This window comes from Gymnodraco acuticeps, unplaced genomic scaffold (assembly GCF_902827175.1).
Source record: "Gymnodraco acuticeps unplaced genomic scaffold, fGymAcu1.1, whole genome shotgun sequence".
Classification (NCBI taxonomy): Eukaryota; Metazoa; Chordata; class Actinopteri; order Perciformes; family Bathydraconidae; genus Gymnodraco; species Gymnodraco acuticeps.
Genome location: NW_022991973.1, coordinates 671,823 through 691,930, shown reverse-complemented (window position 1 = coordinate 691,930; position 20,108 = coordinate 671,823). Strand labels below are relative to the sequence as shown.

Below are 20,108 nucleotides of genomic sequence, written 5' to 3'. Positions count from 1 at the left end.
CCTGGCTTTAGCCTCATTGAACTGACACATTTTAGCATTTCATACATTTTCTATTAGATTATTCTCAAAATATTGCTGTTATGTAATAAAAGGGGATCATTTAAAGGTAACAAGAAAAGAGCAAAAGGCCGGTTGTTATGTAAACTAGATAATACCAGTTTTATTTGTGGATTACACTCTAAGAGAAAGAGAAACTTAAGACATTTTCATTTCAAAAGGAGAACAAGTCATCAAATCATGTTTCTATACTGGATTCAAATCTGTAACATTGTCGTTCATCTTTTTACAAGCAAAAATATGTCTTAAAGAACACTATGTACATCATGGAAATCTCACATGCCACTGAATTTCTCATGTGGGAGGAGGCAGTGCTTTTTAAATTTAGCCAACCTCCATCACCGTGAAAAACTTCAAGTAATCTCTTATAAAAAATAGAACATTTTTGCCTCTGAAAAAAGTTTTTCTTCTAAAAATACACATATGAACAGCATTCCAAATTGGCAATGCATAGCCCCTAGTATCAGTCTTAATTTCATGAATGCAAAGAGGCATAGTAGAAGGAGAAGCTGCAAATAATAATAATATTAAAGCAAAAAAAACAAGGGTTTCTGACTCCAAAAGCAGGCGGTGGTTGAGGTGTGACTGGGGGGCAAAGCGCTGGTGTGTTCGTCGTCTTTTTTTGTTTTAAATGTGCCGTCTTCAAAGAATGTCGAAGTGTCTGCTGTAAACAGTTTAGAGAGGAAGAGTGAGGTGGGGCGCTGAGGGGTGACATGCTGCTAACAGGAGGGGGAAGGGGGAGGTGTGCAGAGGCTGATTTATGTTTCAGGGCTGGACAGAGAGCTGTGGCAGTGGAGGGGGGGGGGGGGCGCAGAGGTTTGAGAGAGCTGGAGATCCCTGCCGGAGGTGGCTGTGCTGCCGGAGCTGCAGGTGCACGGCCGCAGGTGGAGGTGGTTAGCAGTCGCTGGTTTTCGCCCTGTCACAAGACACAAAGTATTTAAAGAGGTTGAACTCAGAACAGTTTATTCTACCAGTGTCAGTGAAGCTCAAGAGTGATCAAAGGAACCTGTGCCACAAAATGAAGTTACGATTCAAACAGAGATGTGTTTAGTGTGTTGTTATATAGATGCCTTGCAACTGTTTCCTTCATGGAAAGTAAAACATTTAATATAAGGTGGGATGTACTGCAATTCATTTTCAGTTGGAATTCTAATCTTCCTGTAACTTGGATAACTTTTTATCTAGAAAATCTATGAGAGAGACATGGAGAAGGTCCTGTTACTTGGTGCATTTTTGGGGTGGGAAATGATTATGAACATTACATGTTAATCCGTAACAAAAAGTGTTATTCTATGCTGACTTCTAATATTGGATTAGGGATCGAACATTTCAAAGATGGTTCCAGCTACTTGTTGCAGCCGTGGCACAATGCGGCGTCTTGGATCACTTTGATCATACCAACATTAGGTTGAGTGTAAATGCAGCGAAAGCAGCCATCTTGTTTAATAAGCAACATGTCACACCATGTCCAGATGATCTCCAACATTTTAAAGACAATGTTCATTGAGTTTTTGCAGAGCGTTAGAACACAGATTTAATTATCTGTGTATCATCCCAGTATGATGAGGGAGGGTTTTGAAGATGAGAGTATTAGTCAATCTATTGATTAGTTGATAAACAGACAATTCAATCGGAAAAACTTAAAGGTCAATTATCCAGCAAATATGTCAAATATTGACCTTTTAGTTTTTGTCAATTTGATATCATTAAATGAATATCTTTGGTTTTGTTTTTCTGTTAATCAGACAAGAAAATATTTCCAAAGAGGAAACTTTGGGCTTTCAGATCTTGAAAAGATTGAAAGAAAATATTAATTGTTAAAGGTATTTTTTGTATATCCTATATTTCTATACCTTAAACCTTATTCATCAACAGATAATAATTCATGATAAATAATCATTAGTTGCTCTAAGGTTTTAAAATCTACATCAAAGATAACTAAATGTTTAGATAGTTCACTAGTCCTTAAGTTTTACCTCAACAATGGCTCTTTAAGACCCATCGTAAATCTCCTGACGAATTTCAGACATCCAAACCATTCAATCTTTAGGCCAAACCAAAACTAATACAGTATAAAACCAACAAACCATTACAAACTGCCATGCTAAAGTGAGGAAACATAAAGAAGACCTTATGAAACATCTCTGAAAACAGCTGTAAAACTACAGAATCATGCAATAAACTCTCAAGCTCCAGCCCGACACACTTGGTGTGATGGGCTGCCCCAACCAGGAAGAGACTTCACTTCCTTTGTACCATACATCAGTCTTCTCTGTCCTAACCAAATCACATGCTAACAAAACAGCAGCAAAGCAGTGGTTTAGTGAGGGGGAACTTTACCAGTTGCTGACTTAAACCGTGTTTGACGCATTTGACAAAAAAAGGGTCCCAGCCAATTTGATGCAAAGCAAAAATTAGCAGCTTTTTCAAACTCATCCTGACATTTCAGAGCTTCAACACCTAAACCACAATTATACACACACACATGCCACACACACACACACACACTAAAGTGCAGAACACAACTCCAAACTACAGCAGCAAAGCAGGTCATTGAAAGGAGAGAAAAACCTCAACAGAATCAAAAACACAGCAGACACCAAGCACACACACACACACACACACACACACACACACACACACACACACACACACACACACACACACACAACACACACACACACACACACACACACACACACACACACACAACACACACACACACACACACACACACACACACACACACACACACACACACACCTCCATGTACAAGAGAGGGCGTTCGTTTTAAAAGCAGCAGGTAAACCTCGTCCTCTAAATGTGCTCCTCGTGGTTGTTGTTGCTGTCTCAGCGGGGGGTAAAGATACACTGCCCCCCACTGGACAGGCCAGCCCTTGTCATGTGCAGCAAATGCAGCCCAAACTGTCCGAGAAGAACCACAACAGCAGAGTGAGAGCGCGTCAGTTTGGGCCGAATTACTGGAACAACACTGACATGTCACACAACAAAGGAAGGCTTCTGAGAAACGGCTAAGTGAGCCATTCCTGGAGGTGCACAGTCATCAGAAATAAGTGCTTCATCAGGGCTAACTGCCCTGCCTTCAAGAGAACATGACGTAGACGTCAGACTGAGAATGTTGAGAGAGAGAGAAAAGGAGAAAGCCTCAGCTATGTCTGAAGTGTGATTTTGTTGAGTCATGCATTGGGAAAGCCTGCCTGAATTTCCTCTGTAGGGTTTGAAGAAATTAAGCTGAAAACTGACTCATGTCTTTTCTTCTTTGGCATCACAAGAGTTGTAAGTGCTAAAGTAAAAGTGCTAAAGTAAAAGTGCTAAAGTAAAGTAAAAGTGCTAAAGTAAAAGTGCTAAAGTAAAAGTGCTAAAGTAAAAGTGCTAAAGTAAAAGTAAAAGTGCTAAAGTAAAAGTGCTAAAGTAAAAGTGCTAAAGTAAAGTAAAAGTGCTAAAGTAAAAGTGCTAAAGTAAAAGTAAAAGTGCAAGAGGTTAAACTAAAGCACTTTCTTTCCTTTTTGTGTAAAGGAAACTAAAAAAGAGCTGTACCGGATGTCCATAGGCGCGTTCACACCGGAGTACTTTTCCCCGTACTTTTCCCGTTTAGTTCCGTTAGTACCCCTTATTTTGCGTTCACACCAAAAAGAGTACTTAGTGCCGGGAACTTTTACCCCCATTTGTATTGCCTACTGGAGAGCAGGTACTATCCTGGGGAGAAAAAAGTACCAATTTCTGATTGGCTGGGCGAATTGCAAACCACGGCCCATAAAACTCTGAAACGTTTTGTGAAGCCGCCATTGTATTTGCTGGCATTAGCATTATTAGCATTAGCCACCAACGGAGAGAGAATAACTTATGGTAACAACAAAAAAACATGGGAGCGGTGGAGTGATGAGGAGGCCGGCGTTCTGGCGATTTACTCGGAAGGCTTCAGTAGAAGCTGCTGGGACTCCCAGCAGCTTCTACTAGCTTCTACTACTTCTACTAGCCAGTCCCCAACTCCGGGGACTTCGGGCGGCAGTATACGCCGTGAAGTTTTTTGCGGCCTGCCAGTAAACCCAAAGCAGAAGAAGACGAAGTGACGTCAGCGGCTCATTTGCGTAATCTTCCCTCAGGGAACTTATTCCGGTGTGAACGCGATCTGTACTTAGTTCCATGGGGGCACTAGGTGCCGGCACTAAGCACGGCAAAGTACTTGGTGTGAAAGCGGCTCATGGTATACATTCGAAAAAGCAAATGTCTGACGTAATAAGTCTGATTCCTTTTTTATTAAATCAATTTCTGAATATAATTTGTAAGTTCCTTTCATGTCAGAATAAATACATGTAAAGGGCAAATTCAAGTAAAAGAATAAAATGCTGCTTATTTCCGATCTTCTTTACTAATAGTGTTAGAGCTAAAAATAGATTTCTTTACTGTGGTTATATAAATGTAATTGATGGTGATGTTAAATTGCAGCTGGTAATATAAGTTGGTGCCTCTCTTTGTTGCCGCAAGGAAGAGAAAACTGTTTTTAGACCACAGTAAAAATGTTGGATTTTTACTGTGGTCTAAAAACAGTGGATTTCATTAGGTAAACACGAATATTTAAATATTATAACACCAAACTTTTACCAACAAATGTTGACTTTTGGAAATTACAGCAGTCTGGAGTTATGTTTAAATAAAATGAGTTGGAAACAACAGGGATATAATTCTAGAAATAAAACAATGATATTATTAGAGTAGCCTTCTCTTAAAGTGCAATAGTGCAGGAATGTTTAAACAGAATGATTAGACATGCAAACAGAAAGTAAAAGTGACACGGCACTCTGATTTTAACTCTAAGACACTCTTAGACTTTGAATACAAACGTTATGGATAAAGCTTTAAAGCGTAAAGTATTTGGTATCATTAGGAAACATGCAAAATGTCCCATTATGAAATAATATTATTAGGGATTGACTTTTTATTAACAAATGGATGAAGCATGATGGGTTAGATCTGGTTCTTATAATCTGTGTTGAAAAAGACATACATTTTTGAATATCACACTTAATATAAGTTTAAATAAAAGTGTTGATGAATACAGAAGTGACATTGTGACGGTGCTCGACAAATCATCGTGGAGGGTAACAACAACTTGACGCTTGGTGTATGAATAATAACATATGGTCTCAGCCAAAATATATAATAATCACCTTTTCCTCTTCTTCTCTGAGTCGTTTGTCCTGGGCTTGCTTTGGGTTGTCTTGGCTGTGCCTGATTTGGAGATGCTGTCTTCTCTGCGTCGCTTGCTGCGAGAAAAGGATGATGGGTAAACAGCTGTCTGTCCAGCAAAAGCTAAAATAATCACTCTTCTCTTGAGAGCATTTTTTAATTCATAGAGTACTGACTGTGTGGTGCCGCCGTCCTGCTCCTGCTCCTTGCATGGAGATGGTGCTGGTGCTCTGTCGTCCTGTCTGTAGTCCCCTCCCTCCTCCTGCTGACCCCCCCCGCTGGCTGCCGTTGCATCGCTCCGTCGGACACCGGGCCTGCGGCTGAGTCGAGGGCGGAGACTCTAATATCGGCTCCTGATCTTCCCTGGACAACTCCCGCCAGCGGTTCTACAAAACGAGCAGACACAAGTGGAAAAGCGTTAATGTTTTGGCAAAGCACGCCACCATAACTTTTTGCCATGGATCAAAAACAGCCTATATTTGGACATTTTGTTTGTAAAAGAATCTTGTCAAAAATGTATAAAGCGAGACAAAATATGTTTTGCTGCAAAAGAGAACATTAAGCCAAAGATCAAGATGGCTTCATACAAACTGCGACTGCAAACAAATCACGACTGTCAGACATTCAGGTCATTGGCCTGAACTAAATAACTAAAAGGTGTTTCTTGTCCAAGATGATGTCTTTAAATTCCTTGTTTTGTCAGTAAAAAAACAAAGATATTCAGTTTAATATGAAATAAAAACAACAAACAGTCCCACACACTTCTAATGGTTTACAAGTGATGACTTAGAGAGACTATTTCTGTATGAGTCAATATTTGTTAGGAAAACCCTACTCCTCTAACATACCCACACACGGAATAACTGTGGGGTATTTAATAAACAAATATCCATCGCCAGGCCAACTGTCATTATTTCTGTTTTTCTCTACAGCCAAATACAGCAGTGTCCTGGAAACTGAACAATATTACTCATTAAGTACCGAGTGAACTGAGTGAGGTACCTGTACAGAGGAATCTCCCTTGATGCACTTGGATCCTTCGAGCACCGCCATGAAGGAGAAGCGCAGCTGGTCCGGGGTCTGGATCAGGCCCATGCGGTGCTTCCTCATGTCCAACAAGGTGCTTTTGATGTCCACTGACGAGGGGTCTTTCTTCTTGTCCATCTGGTCAGGACAGAATGACAGGTTGAACCCCCTGTTCTCTTTCATGTGTGTGTTTAGAGGAAAATGTAAACCTGACACACTGTTAAACATGGCCAGTCTGTGTTAGTGAGTGACGTGTAACCGTTTCGGAATAAAATGCTATAAATTACATGTTTTAGTTCCCTGTTTTTCTTTGATCTGGTTTATCTACTTCTACATTACGGCTGTTCAATACATATAGGTTTTTCTATGGTATTGCTATGTAAACGTAATTGCAAGAGAACAACATAGAATTTCATTTGGTGTTAAAGTCACTAAAAAGTACATTTATATTAACGTTTCCATCTATCAGAAGCTCTCTCTGTACAGATTATTTAAAATGTTACTTCAACAATTTTAACCAGCCCTCAATTCATGTTTTTATTTCAGTCAAAGGCTTTACATTATCTACATTGACTGTCTGGACACTGATATATTTATCCACAGTATAAGTGCTAATCAGACTTAGCATAATGGATTTAATTGGGTCAATGTTGGCTCTCAATGTCTAAATGTAAACTCAAATCATTGTAGCAAAAAGCAAACGTTTTGTTTTCTTTAATCAGAATACAGACATAATGATACAACAAAAATGGAGAACTTACGAGGACCACACACGTGTCAACCAATGAAAATGTCCCGGAGCGTCCGATTCCAGCGCTGCAGTGCACCACCGCCGGTCCGTGGTCCCGCCCCAACGCTCCCGACTCCCGCACTTTGAAGAGGAAGTTTAAGAAAGACGCCGGGGAGTCTGGAACACCAAAATCTGGCCACGTGGTGTAGTGAAAGTGGTAGATCTCTCTCTTCTCCCCCGTCTGAGAGAGGACACAAACAGAGGCTTCATTAGCAGGTAGAAAAGCATATTTGTATGTGCAGTCTGTGAGTGCTGATGTGTAGGCGGTGTGTTTGAGGTGACTTGAAGCCATCCCAGGGTTTGAGAGATAAACTAAGCAAACAAGTCCAACAGTTTCAGTTTCAATTCATGCGAGGAACCGTGTTCTGAAAACTCCCCACAACATTTGAATCTACTTCTTGTTCATGCTTTTTTTCCTTACGATCACATTGGCAGTTAACTCTTAGTTGCTGATATTTTAAAAAACGGTGTTCAGTTTTTAATATAAAACAGGTAAAAAATGTATTGGAAAAAAATCATAACATTGGGTTTAATTGAAAATCGTATTTTTCAAATGCAATTTTGCAGGTTAACTATTGTTGCTTAAGCAAAGGCTGATTACTTTACATACTGGAATTGCTCTGCTGCATTATCTACAGCTTGTTTGCACTTTCTCTACAACCTACAAACTGCAAATAGTTTGGTGCGTGGGAACATACAACTCAGTTGAATCTTTCTGTAAAATCAGATAACAATGAGTGTCAAAGATTACAATTAATGTCACTTGTTAGACGCTTTTATCCAAAGCATCAACGCCCACAGGAGCAGGTTGGGGTGATGTGTCTTGCCCAGGGACACAGCGGCATGCTGACTGCATTGGGGATTGAACCATTTGGAAAGAATTGGATATATCCTAAAAGATAGACTGGGGGAATTTGAAAGGATGTGGGGTCCAATGGTTTCATTTATAAGGGGGACGGTTAGCTGAGATGCACAAACAATCATTTTTTAATGGCTTGGGTGGCACCGCTCGGGGAGGGAAGGGTGGGGGGAGGGGTAGTCTTGGCTCATCTGCACCCTTTAAAGTGCACCTATCATGCTATTGTTAGGCATATATTATGGGTCTCAGATATATACAAATATATAAAAACATGTCTTTGATGTGTTTTGTTAAAAATACAAACAGATCATGCATTTTAGACATCCCTCATATCCCTCTATTCCAGCCCTGTTTAGAAACGCGGATTTTGGGTCCTTAGCTTGAAAAAAAAAAGGAGGAGGCGGAGCTAATGCCTGATCAGAATTCTACCGGAGATAAAGTTACATTTTGCTGTGATAAAACGCCATCCTGCTCTAAACCACATCAAGGATTATTTCTGAAACAGTATGGATCTCAAATGCTTCTTCTTTTGCAGGTTTACCATAGGGTGAGTTCCTTTTTTTATTTCCTGCTTTTTTACACATACTCTCTCCAGTACAGGCTAGGGTGTTAGCGATGCTTGCTAATGTAAACAAAGACCATATTACGTCCAAAACGTCAGGCATTGTTTCTGATAGCAACTCTCTGTGGATCCACCATCTGAAATTACGTAATATCAGCAGCAAATCTGTATCCGCTCGTTGTACCCCTGTTTTTAAAAGATGTGGGTACGGAGGAAAAGAGAAAGGGTTTTATTTTCTGACGCTGCGTGAGTTCCCCGACACACCGGGGACACAAAAAGTTCATTTTGCATGATAGGTCCCCTTTAAGTTTATTTATTTATTTGTATTATATATACTATGTTGTATGTTCTTCCCCACTATGTAAGTCATTAAGTATGGTATTCCTGTCATGCTATGTTTTTTCTTTATTATTTCTTGTTGGCTGTTATGTTTGTCTTCTATGTTGAAAAAGGGAAGCGTGATTTCCACCCCAAAGGAGTCTGTACTATTGCTTACACTTTTATGCTTCTTCTCAATACAAATATTTGAAACAAAATAAATGATTTTGATAAAAAAAATGATCCCCAAAAAATGATCAGCCGTTAATACAAAGCCACATTGCTGTCATTGACTTAACAAGTACAGCATCTACACACTACGATACATAGAGGAAGACAACAGGATTACAACTTGTTTTTTTGTACTCTCTAAAAAATAAGTGAACATTTGAACTGATCTTGTTTGTGAATTTTAACTACAGTGTTGTCAGCCTTGGTAAATCAGAGCTTTTGAAAATTAAATCATCCATCTTTGCTCACTACATCTTAGCCTCTCTTACTCTTACGGCCCGTCCACACAGCAGCTTTAGACGATTCTTCCACCGCTTCCAACGCTTCTCTGCCCATTGACTTTGAATGGGGATGACGTCACTTTGCCTCGCTTGTCGCCGAACTGCATTGTGGGGGAGCGAAGCGAAGATTTCCAGGATTTCCAGGATGTTCAGGATTCAAAAGTTGAGCAATGTTCAACTTTTGAAGCTGAGCTGGAAGTGTTAGCCAATCAAACCTGTTTATGCAAATCTGACAGTAGAAGCTCTAGCCAATCAAACCGCGTGTAAGCAGGGAGAGCCAGACCGCAGTTCATTTCCTCATATTCCAAACGAGAAATTACGGTAGCAAATCACCCGGTTCTTTACGACCAGACTATTTACCGGGATACAAACCGGAGGAGCCAGGCATGGAGGGAGGTGGCAGAGACAGTGGGTGAAACTTCCTTGTAAAGCGTCTTGGTGTGACACCCTCAAACCATTTCACTTCTCCTTCACAGCTATAAAGTGAAATGCCCCCTGATAATAAAGTCAAAACTTTGACCTACACTGATATTCTGCAGCTCCAACACTCGGGTGGTGTAGTAGGACTTGATGTCCTCCGACAGCAGCGTGACCAGGAAGCGTGTGTCTCTGAAGGCCATCTCCCTCTCCTCCGCTGTGGGCCAGTACTGAGCGCACTTCTCCTGTCGGGGGAGAAAGGAGACATGTGGTCAGAGAGACTAAATAAAGTCACATCTGACAATGAAGTATGCCATGAAGCAGATGTTGAGGGGCCTTGAGGCAAAGCAGCTGATGACTAACAGGAGGACAGTTTAATCCTAGCTTTGGAAGGAGAAATATCACTTAGAAAAACATCCGCTTCCTCTTCTCCCTCTCCACAGATACCTGGACACACTCATACATGTGACACCTACATAAAACATTTCACACATGCACAGAATCACAACTACACAGCCATAATATGTTGCATACAGTGTTGTTTCACAGCCTTGTCATCTTGAGTTTTGCAACACCTGTCTAATTTGTGTCCCATTTTGTGTTTTACCACACTGCACTAATTCAAAAATAATAAAGCCAGTTAAAATACGCTTCAGTCAAGATTATATCTCCTTGCATTCTGCATGTATTTGAACTGTGACTTTTTCTCATGTTTGATTTTAAGATATTTATTTCTTAAGTATTTTAATAACTAAAGAAAGGATCAGGAATGTATTTTAAAAGGGACAGGTTCTATCCTTTAATATGAATATATACACAACTATTAAAAAGTTATTATTTGACATCTCTTCTCTTTTTGGAGAATGTTTAACAGTTGTTTTTAGAGTTGTTTGCTTTGTAAAGCAAAATAAGTATAAAATGTGCTATAAAAAACAAGTTTATTACCATCATTATTATTTATGTGTTGTATTATTATAATAAACCAGTCATGGAAACAAAGCTCACACGAAGTTACAAGGAACCAGGGATACATTCCAGTACAGTTGGTGATCTTGTGGTGCATTCAATGTTTTCCAGGGAACAGCAAAGCCGTCAGTTAAGTTGTAAAATACTGATCATGCATTCTCATGCTATATTATCGACAGCAAAGATTTCATTATACAGCATGTTCTTAGTATGCAGACAATGTGCAGAAGTGTTGAGGACAACCCCCCCCCCCCCCCCCCCCCCCCCCCCCCTCTGCGGGCCTACACGAACATCTTTGTGAGTGAGGTTAATAATATCTTTGGACTAGGTACTCTCTCTGCTATTTCCAAGAAAACAGTCGGGGAGTGAATCTCATGACCCAGCGAGATCCGCTCCAGCTGCTCTACTGAGAAAGGAACAGATCAAAGCTGCTAGCGGTGAGTGTGTGTGTGTGTGTGTTTAATCGGCACATCACAGGATCACAGGATTTAGTTGAGAGGTTGGGCTGCATCCCAGTTCCTCGCATACATCTGTGAACACACTGTCAAAACACTGAATTCCTCTTATCTTATGAGAGAGAAGCTTCACAGTGGACCTTTAACTGAAATCAAGGCAAAGTCCACACATACAGGTTTTCTTAAGCCTTTGCCCGTGCAAAAACATCCTTTTAAGTCTCTGAAACCTTTAGTAAAACTCCCTTTGGGGGTGACGAGTGCCCTGTTATCTAGCTTCGTAAATGAAGCAACGTTTTGTGCAATGTCAGACCGAAACATAACTCCTGCTAACCTCGCTAACATGAGACGTTTACATTTTTTCACATAAATGCAGTTAATCTTCTACTTCAACCCTGTTTTCCCAAAATATGTGTACATGTGGAATATGCCCCCTGATTAATCAAAGAAGTTGTGAAAATGATTTTATGTGAGAAGGCTGCTCTTAACAAAGTGTGTGATGCTGTGGATGTGTGTGTGTGTGTGTGTGTGTGTGTGTGTGTGTGTGTGTGTGTGTGTGTGTGTGTGTGGTGTGTGTGTGTGTGTGTGTGTGTGTGTGTGTGTGTGTGTGTGTGTGTGATTAGTCTTTTGTGGTTCCTGCAGTGTTTCAGTGTGGGTGTGTTGCACCAGACCAAGAACAGATGTCAACTGACCTGACAATAGGATGTTCTTTTATTATTATATGATATACTTACTGAGCCTTTCTCAATGACGCGGTTTAGCATGACGATGGCTTTGGTCTTCTGCTCCCAGATCATGAGCCAAAAGTGGCCACAGGTGTTCCTCAGGGGGCCCTGTGGATAGAAATAACACACAAACACACTTTCATCAGTCACATGGCAGGAGGAAATTAGTTCACTTGGATTCTAGGAAATCATTTCAATTGATTTTCTTCAGAAAAATTCAAACATCAATTTGAGGAATGTCTTTATAATGTGATATCTGTGCAACTAACATGGACAGTGTAAAGTTACTGTCAAAGACAATAATAGGATTCAAATCAAATCCATCATGTAGAGTTACACATTGTTGGATGTCATACATAATATACTGCTGCGAATGTGTTTAAGGTTCCCTATTGCATGATAGTGAATCTTGAATGTATTGGACATGACCTCAAATGTTTTTCATCTCACATTTTCAATGATGCAAAAGAAACCTGATAGGTAATGGTCAAGATGGATTTTGCAAACTGTTGAATTGCACAAGGTCTTGTTATTTATAAATGACTGAATCATAGTGAGCCATATTACTTGGTGAGGAAGGATATGTTTTATCAGCTGCAGTTTTCTGTGGTCCAAAATCAACACTTGATAAAGGTTAAGCGGTTATTTGTCCGTTCATACCCTGATCCCTTTGGCTTTAAGAATTACTTGACATCATGCACTGGTCGTTAATTATCATAGTATTGCAAAGATACACATGTACCCTCAAATTGTAATTAATTGGAGAGTATATTTCACACAGAAACACTAATGAAACACTTTCTATAAATAAAACACTTCAGAAAGCACAAAATCAGAATTACACTGCTTTAGACCAAAAGGTCAAATGTATGTTTTCGAACCCTCTGTGACGTTATTTAATTGTGACCAGTTTCTATGTCAAAATCTGATTTGAGTTAAATACAATTATTTGAACCCAACTGCATAGTGCATGGTGGTGTTATGCACACAACTCCCTTAAAGAAAGCATTTCTCTTTACAATAACAGGCTTTCATTTACGATTGCACAACCAAATGTCAGTTAAGCAGCTGACTCGGATCATTCTGCTTCAGGGAAAAAGCATCCAACAAGGGTCGTCCTTACACAGATTCTGCCCTGGAGGTTTCTGTTTTGCCATCAGACGTCTGATTAATGAAGTTTGACGTAATACAATAGCTTTATTCTCTGCTTGTTAGAGCCATTTTGTTATTATTGTCTGAATGTTGGGCTTAATAATAATATAAATTAGATTATACTGTAAATTATCGACTATTTTTGTGAGTCACATTATGGTTTAAAATGCATTCATTTAAGGCTCACTTATTATTTGTTATATGTGCGTCAGTATCACGTGCATGGCTATGCCTATATATGGTAGGTTGATAGGACACAGCTGAGGGTGATAGACGGGGAAACGGAAAAGTCTTTTGACTGTGTTCTTTTTGTTACTTTGGAAAATGATACACTTTTGAGTTACTATGAAGCGAAGAAATGTGTCCTCCTGTATGTACCGTGTGGATCAGTGAATAAAGCTCATCTGATTCAACTACGATCTCCGCTGAATTGTTTGGAAACAAAGAGAGGCGCGTCAAAACCCACAACCCCGATAGAGGTGGCTATTAAATTGTAGACAAGGATCAAGACGCCACCACACACCATATAATAAATCTCATCTCTACGGCCCGGTGAATAAGGCCACTGTTTGTTCCTGTCTGTAGGCGGGAATGTTCAAAGGACAGAGAATAAACTAGACATTAATGTTGATTTATCTCCGCTTTCAAATCAGGAATTATCATTAATCAATTTTCTTAGTTGTTGTCTGGTATATTACACCAATTTCACATAGAAACAATCTAACTCTTTGCTGTTATGTGTACTCTGGATATCCTTTCAAACATGAATGTATAACTGCAATGATAGCTGTTTTAAATAACTCTAAAAAAGAGAAACCTTATGTACCAAACACTGTACAGTATGACCTCAACATAAAAACAATTATTAAATAAAGAAATAACCTTCATTTAATTATTTTCTGGGCTTGCATGTTTATAAAAATATTCAATATATTCAATTCTTTATATAATAATAGATCTTGGTTTAATGTTTTGAAATTGAAATAGGCTATTTCTCACTGATTCATAGATCATTTAAATACATATTAAGACATAAAATCCATAAGAGCACACCTTCTTAAAATCTTCTTTACTTTCTATTCGCATAACACCTCACTTGCTCATGCATTTAACATCATACAGTGATCCAGACACTTAATAAAGGATTTAGCTAAACCAAACAAGCGCTCCTATCAGGATCAGAATCATTTCAAAACAAAGCCACAAATGATCTGATAACACAAAACAACTGACTCAATTGCATGGACAATCCAACCTTCTGAAGACATCATTTTAGTGTTGTTGCTTGGAGTTTTTTTTATAATAGACCTGCTTGCATGGTTGTTTGTACTTGAATAAAGAGCCTTGGACTTGCCTGAGTCAATATGTAACTTCTCTGGGCTTCCTCCATGACCACCAGACTTGCATTGATGTAGTCGTTGTCTGTGCTCTCCAGCTTCACCCGACTGTGATCAACTGCAGGCAGCGTGAGAGAGAAGACTGTTTGGTGATCGGTTATAAATTGACAGACATTGTTAAAGGGTAAAAGAAACGTTTCCACGATGTTTACATACATGGACTGACATCTCTGTATCTGTTTCGGTTGCGATTCTCTGGATACTTTGCCACTTTGTACGAGCACTCGTGGGACTGATTCCTTATTTCCTGAAGACAAAAGAAAGATTGTTTAGAATAGAAACAAGAATTTATATTTTATGTTATCCTGAAAAGGGCTTAAGTATATTTGTTTAATGAAACTTTATACTTTTACTCCACAACAGCTCTAGTTTCTTTCCAGATGTTGCATTAAGAAACATTTGCTAAACCTTTTTAAATAATGCATCTTTAAAAATGTAAGTAGTGGAATAATTGTTATGTATTTGTTATTATTAGACATATATGTCATATATATATATATATATATATATATAATATAATATATCACATTTTCTGCATTAGTGTACTTTTTATACTATACAATACATAGTATATATAAGTACACTTTGCTGATAATACTTATATACTTTTACTTAATAATGTAGGACTTTTACTTGAAATAGAGTATTTTGTCATTAATGTATTGCACATTTTGGTCCAGTAATTTAATATATAGGATTCTAAAAAGGGGCTTTAGGCATAACGAGTACTTTTACTTTTGGTTCTTAAAGTGTACTTTGATGCCAATTATGTTGTACTTTTACTTAGGTAAGGTTTTGGATGCAGGACTTTTACTTGTAGTAGAGTATTTCTACAAGTAATTAGTGCTACCTTTACTTATATCTGAATACTTCTTCCACCCCTATGGCTATTATTACCACATGCAGCAGCTTATAACACTAAACCTATGCTTACGGTAACATTTATCTTATTAGAGCGTTGCCTTGTCTGTACACAAACTAAACAAACAATAACATAATACTTTTTTCCCCCGAATTTGGCAATAAAATACTGTTAGTTAACAGATACTGGATTAGCTAGCCAAACCGTTATCTTGCTACCGTTAATGCGCGTCTGATCGGCGTTAGCTTCATGCTAAATGCTAACAGACTCACCAGGTACAGTTTCTGCCACCGGCCCTCTGAATCTATGTCTTCACACTCCTGGTCCATTTTCACCGTGGCGATGCCAGTCTATTGTAATAACGGTAAGTCTAATTATCTGTCCGACTTCTCTACCTCATTACGCTGTTTGAGCTAGAGGAGCTTTAGGTGAAATAATGTTTTACTTCCCTCCGATACGAGCTCAAACGCTAACTGTTTGTCCGTTGTCTCGGTTGACATCTGAAGTTGCATGTGCGCATGCGTCAGCAGAGGTCCTCCTGTAGCTGTCAAACAAACAAAGATATTCAGTGTGCGAAGAGATGACAAACACCAGAGGGGAGGAAATACTCAGATCTTGTTCTTAACCCTTGCGTTGTCTTCCGATGATGCTTCCTATCGACTTTTGTCCTCCCGGTTTGACTTTTTATAAAACATACAGAGTAATTAATCCCCCAAATCGTGTGTTTTTCGCTGTCAACTGAGTTTTTACCCCATCACTTCGTCGCTCGTTTGCTCGTGTATCATTCACAGATTATTCAGTGACGGACAGTTTATATCCATAGCTGTTCTATTAACAACAGAGACACAGAGTTAGATGATTACAGCAGGATTCTCTTGATGTAAATGTGTTTTATCAAAAATGAATGAGAGGATATATAAGTAATATTAATAATTAATAGTAATAGTTGCACACAGTTAGGTCGAATACATTCCTGCTGCCATTAAAAGTCATCAAGATCTTAAAATGAGTCATTGATCATTAACCACTTGCGTTGCTGTAGTCAGTGCAAACCATCTGCTTGTGTTGGTTGCAAATTATTCCATCGTTAATATTGACTTGTACATATTATCAGGGGAGAGCGCGAACGCAGTCCCCCACTACCACAAATTATGCAGTCGAGATTCCTACATTTGAGGGATTCGTACAGGTCAGCGCAACCGTCAGTGCAATGGCCGCGCCTCGCCGTAGGGGATCCACCTTAGTGATCATGGAGACCCCCCTGCCAGGTAAGTATGAATTGTATGGGGGTGACATGGGAGACAGTTTCACAGACAAACCATCCTAACTGATGGTGCCAAAAACGTAAATGTCTTCTATCAAGGCGATATACATCGTTTATTTAAAGGTCCCATGTCATGAGCATTTCCACTGATCATAATTCCATTGTTGAGGTCTACTAGAATAGATTTATATTGTGCAATTTTCCAAACTCACATTGGTTTCTCATACAGCATCTCTGTAAACTACGTGTATTCACTGAATTTCACTCTCTGCCTTTAACGGCTCGTTGTAGCTCCAATAGCTCCAGCCCCCACCCTCCCTGTGAGCACAGTGTGCTCTGATTGGTCGGGACGTTGTGAATCGCGCTAAGCTCCGTGGAGGTGTTGTTTCCTTGTTTAGCGATACACAGCGAAACACAGCCAAACTCATCCTGGGCACACACAAAGTCACAGCCGAAGTAAAAATAATAAGTGTGGCTTGATATTGAGTAAGAAAAAGGTTGATAAACGCTGTGAGAATGGGTCTGCAGAGAGAATTTCGCCGCGATCCCAACTGTCTGTTATCAGCCTGCAGCAGGGAGGAGAAATCAGCAGAGCTGCCTGCACTGAGTGTGTGCGTGTGTGTGTGAGGAAGTCCGTGGATTGGTCAATTTGGACAAATCAGCGGGGGTTTAACGTAACGGCTCCGCGGACGTAACGTAACGGCTCCACGGATTGGTCCATTTCGTTCCGGGTACGGTTGACATCATGCGTACCCGGAAGAATCAAATGGACAATGACGTATCTCCAACGAGGCGTTTTAGGGAGGTATTTTCTGTTTTAGAGTTTTACTCGCTACAGGGTGTACTTTGAGGGTTTTGACTCTGCACACCGTTTACATGCATAAAAACCTTCATAACACACAAGGGGACGGGTACTAACCGGAAAAGCATGACATGGGACCTTTAAAAAAAAAAAACCTGGCTTTAATATAAAGGACACACTTGTGTATTAGGACTGACCATTATTATTTGAGTTTTGCCTGATGTTTTCAATAATATCTTGTCTAAATGTCCAAGTTCTCTGATGGGAAACTTAAGGAGAGTCAGCTATATCATTAATGATACTTATGTTTCCAACCAGAGTTATCCACGTCCAATGGGAGGAACAGACTTCTTTAATCAAATGGTTACCAACCTGTTCCTTTCTATTATTGAGTAAACGGACGACCCCTGTCTAATGTAAAGACCATTTTCAACTTCAACTCTTGTATGCCTTTGGTGACAAACTAAAACAGCTCCTTTGAGCCAAAATGGAGTTACCCAGTGCATTTGTATGTATTACCTTTCTGTCTCTGGAAAATGGCAAAGGATAGTAAATTATTCTCAGATTATTCAGTGATCGACAGTTTATTTCCATAGCGGGTTTTTTTAACGACAGAGAGACAGTTTCTGTGATTGTTAGTTAATTACAGCAGGATTATCTTAATGTTTATTTGTTTTATCAAAATGAATGTGAGGATATATCAGTAATATTGTCACAGGTACTTCCTCTGCTTGTTATGAAATAGTTGCACACAAGTTAGGTCAAATAAATTCCTACTGCTACTAAAAGTCATCAACTTCTGAGAACTGGTCATTGATGAACCAATTGAGATTTATAGGCATTCAACATGTTTGCATTAGATGCATCTTCCATTGTTAATGTTCAATATATCAGGGGGATACCGACTGATGTCACATGTTGCCTGCCCATCTCTTTTCTTTTTTGCTGCATCTCATGACGGATTTGGTGAAAACAATAAAACACTAACATTTACACAACAAAAGCCGGTGTCATCAGAGGATCTGTTCCTTTCATCTTCTCGCTGCGCTAGAGTACCGTGGCTACATTCTTGTAGCCTACAGCGTTTCGGTTGGAACGTTTGATCTAAGGATTTCTCTGCAAACAGCTGTCTGATGAGCAGAGTTCTGGCATGAGGACAGGACAAGACGAACTGACACAAACAAAGGGAAACTGGGGAGATAACTGGGTGGGCACAGGTGAAAACAATCAGGGGCGGGGCTGGTGCTGATGAACGCGGGAGAAACACACTAGAGAAGGGAGTCAAGGAACCTGGGATGAGACGTAACAAGTTAGTGTCTAAACAAAACAGGAAGTGAAAGACAATACAAGAATGACCAACAACAACATGAAACATGACTGACTTAGCACTTTTGACGGTACACAACAGATTGGAAGTCTACATGCACTGATCATTTCCCCAAGTATTCTCATTAGTAATAATATGAAAACATAATCTAAGTGATATCACAACTGACTACAGCAGCTTCTGAGTCTGGGTGTACGGTTCCCCTGTGCGTTACAACAAGGAACACATTTTTCTTCCAGTTAAAAGAAGAAAAAAAACAACCATGATAGTGAAGATGTCTGCTGCAAGGCATGTACGTAGAATGTATGAAGGTAGATATGGTCAACCTGATCTCACCAGAATGCGTGACTCCACCACGACTCATTAACACCGCATTGCGTGGTGGAGTCACGCAGTCTGCTACATTTACGTGTCCGCACCACGCAAAAAACCCCAATGTAAAGTGAATTAGGCTCTTTTGTCGTGGTGCACACACGCATTTCTACAACGTCCCGTAGTGAGCTTTTATTCTATAAAACGTTTTTAAAATCTACTTTATAGCTAGCTCACAGGAGGCTTCTTTTATTTTATTTGTATTCATAATGATTTTTATTTTTCGTCAGAATGTAAAAATTACATTAGTTACGAATTGTTGTTCTCAAAAAACAGTGCATTGTGTGTAATACAACTGTGATTTTTATTAAATTAGTTAGTTTTTAAGGAAGGCCAGAGCTTCAGCTGTGTCAAATAGATTGTTCCCTTTAGTTAACGTTATTTAAAAGATAATGATCATGTCCCCTTTATTGTATTACGAGCGTCCATTCCCATTGGATAACGGAGAATTTTACACCCGGAAGTAAGTATTCTCCTTACTGTCGATTGATTTTACAGTGATATCTGCACTACTCATCAACTCAAAAACACCAAATTATCCTTGTTAATTACACAACATTGATTGGTTTAAATTGTGTACAATGCTTTTGTATTTTTCCCCTTCGATTCGGAGAAACGAATATTTGTTCGGAGTTTTTGGATGACAGAAGACACTACACTACCCAGAATCATCAGCTATCGTTTGGGACTACACCATGTGCTTAGCTTGACAAACCCCGTAATCAGTCCTCAAGCTCTGTGATTGGTTGACCTCCAACTGCATTCCATATACAAAAACGTTTCGTAAAAGATAAAATCATACTTTATTCAGCAGTGCTTGCTTTACTCTTTGAAAGTCATCACATGAATGCATTGTAATAAATGGTTTGGCTGCATTACATATTACACATCTATCGTAGTTCTTTATTTATCTACAGAGATCAGGGTTGCGTTCCGATAATCCAAAAATCAGCTCCTAAATTCTAACCCTATCTCCTAATCTCCGTCTGCTGCTGTGGAGAAACTATGGAAACTACAGTTTTCTATACAGCGGACTACAA

At 39.4% G+C, this 20,108-nt stretch overlaps 1 protein-coding gene and 1 non-coding gene across 2 annotated transcripts; both read right to left on the bottom strand.

Moving 5' to 3' along the window:
* Positions 1-690: 690 nt before the first annotated feature.
* On the bottom strand, positions 691-15,842 carry ptpn2b (protein tyrosine phosphatase non-receptor type 2b). Its single transcript, XM_034200897.1, is given in 11 exon segments — positions 691-973; positions 5,247-5,342; positions 5,442-5,539; positions 5,541-5,651; positions 6,268-6,429; positions 7,053-7,262; positions 9,857-9,994; positions 11,902-12,000; positions 14,399-14,499; positions 14,598-14,688; positions 15,576-15,842. Coding segments are annotated over 11 exon segments (1,185 nt in total). The 5' UTR covers positions 15,633-15,842; the 3' UTR covers positions 691-951.
* A 572-nt stretch (positions 15,843-16,414) lies between these two features.
* On the bottom strand, positions 16,415-16,579 carry LOC117536194. The gene has a single exon (XR_004567514.1). It is a non-coding gene; the product is annotated as a U1 spliceosomal RNA (small nuclear RNA).
* Between the last annotated feature and the right edge of the window lie 3,529 nt (positions 16,580-20,108).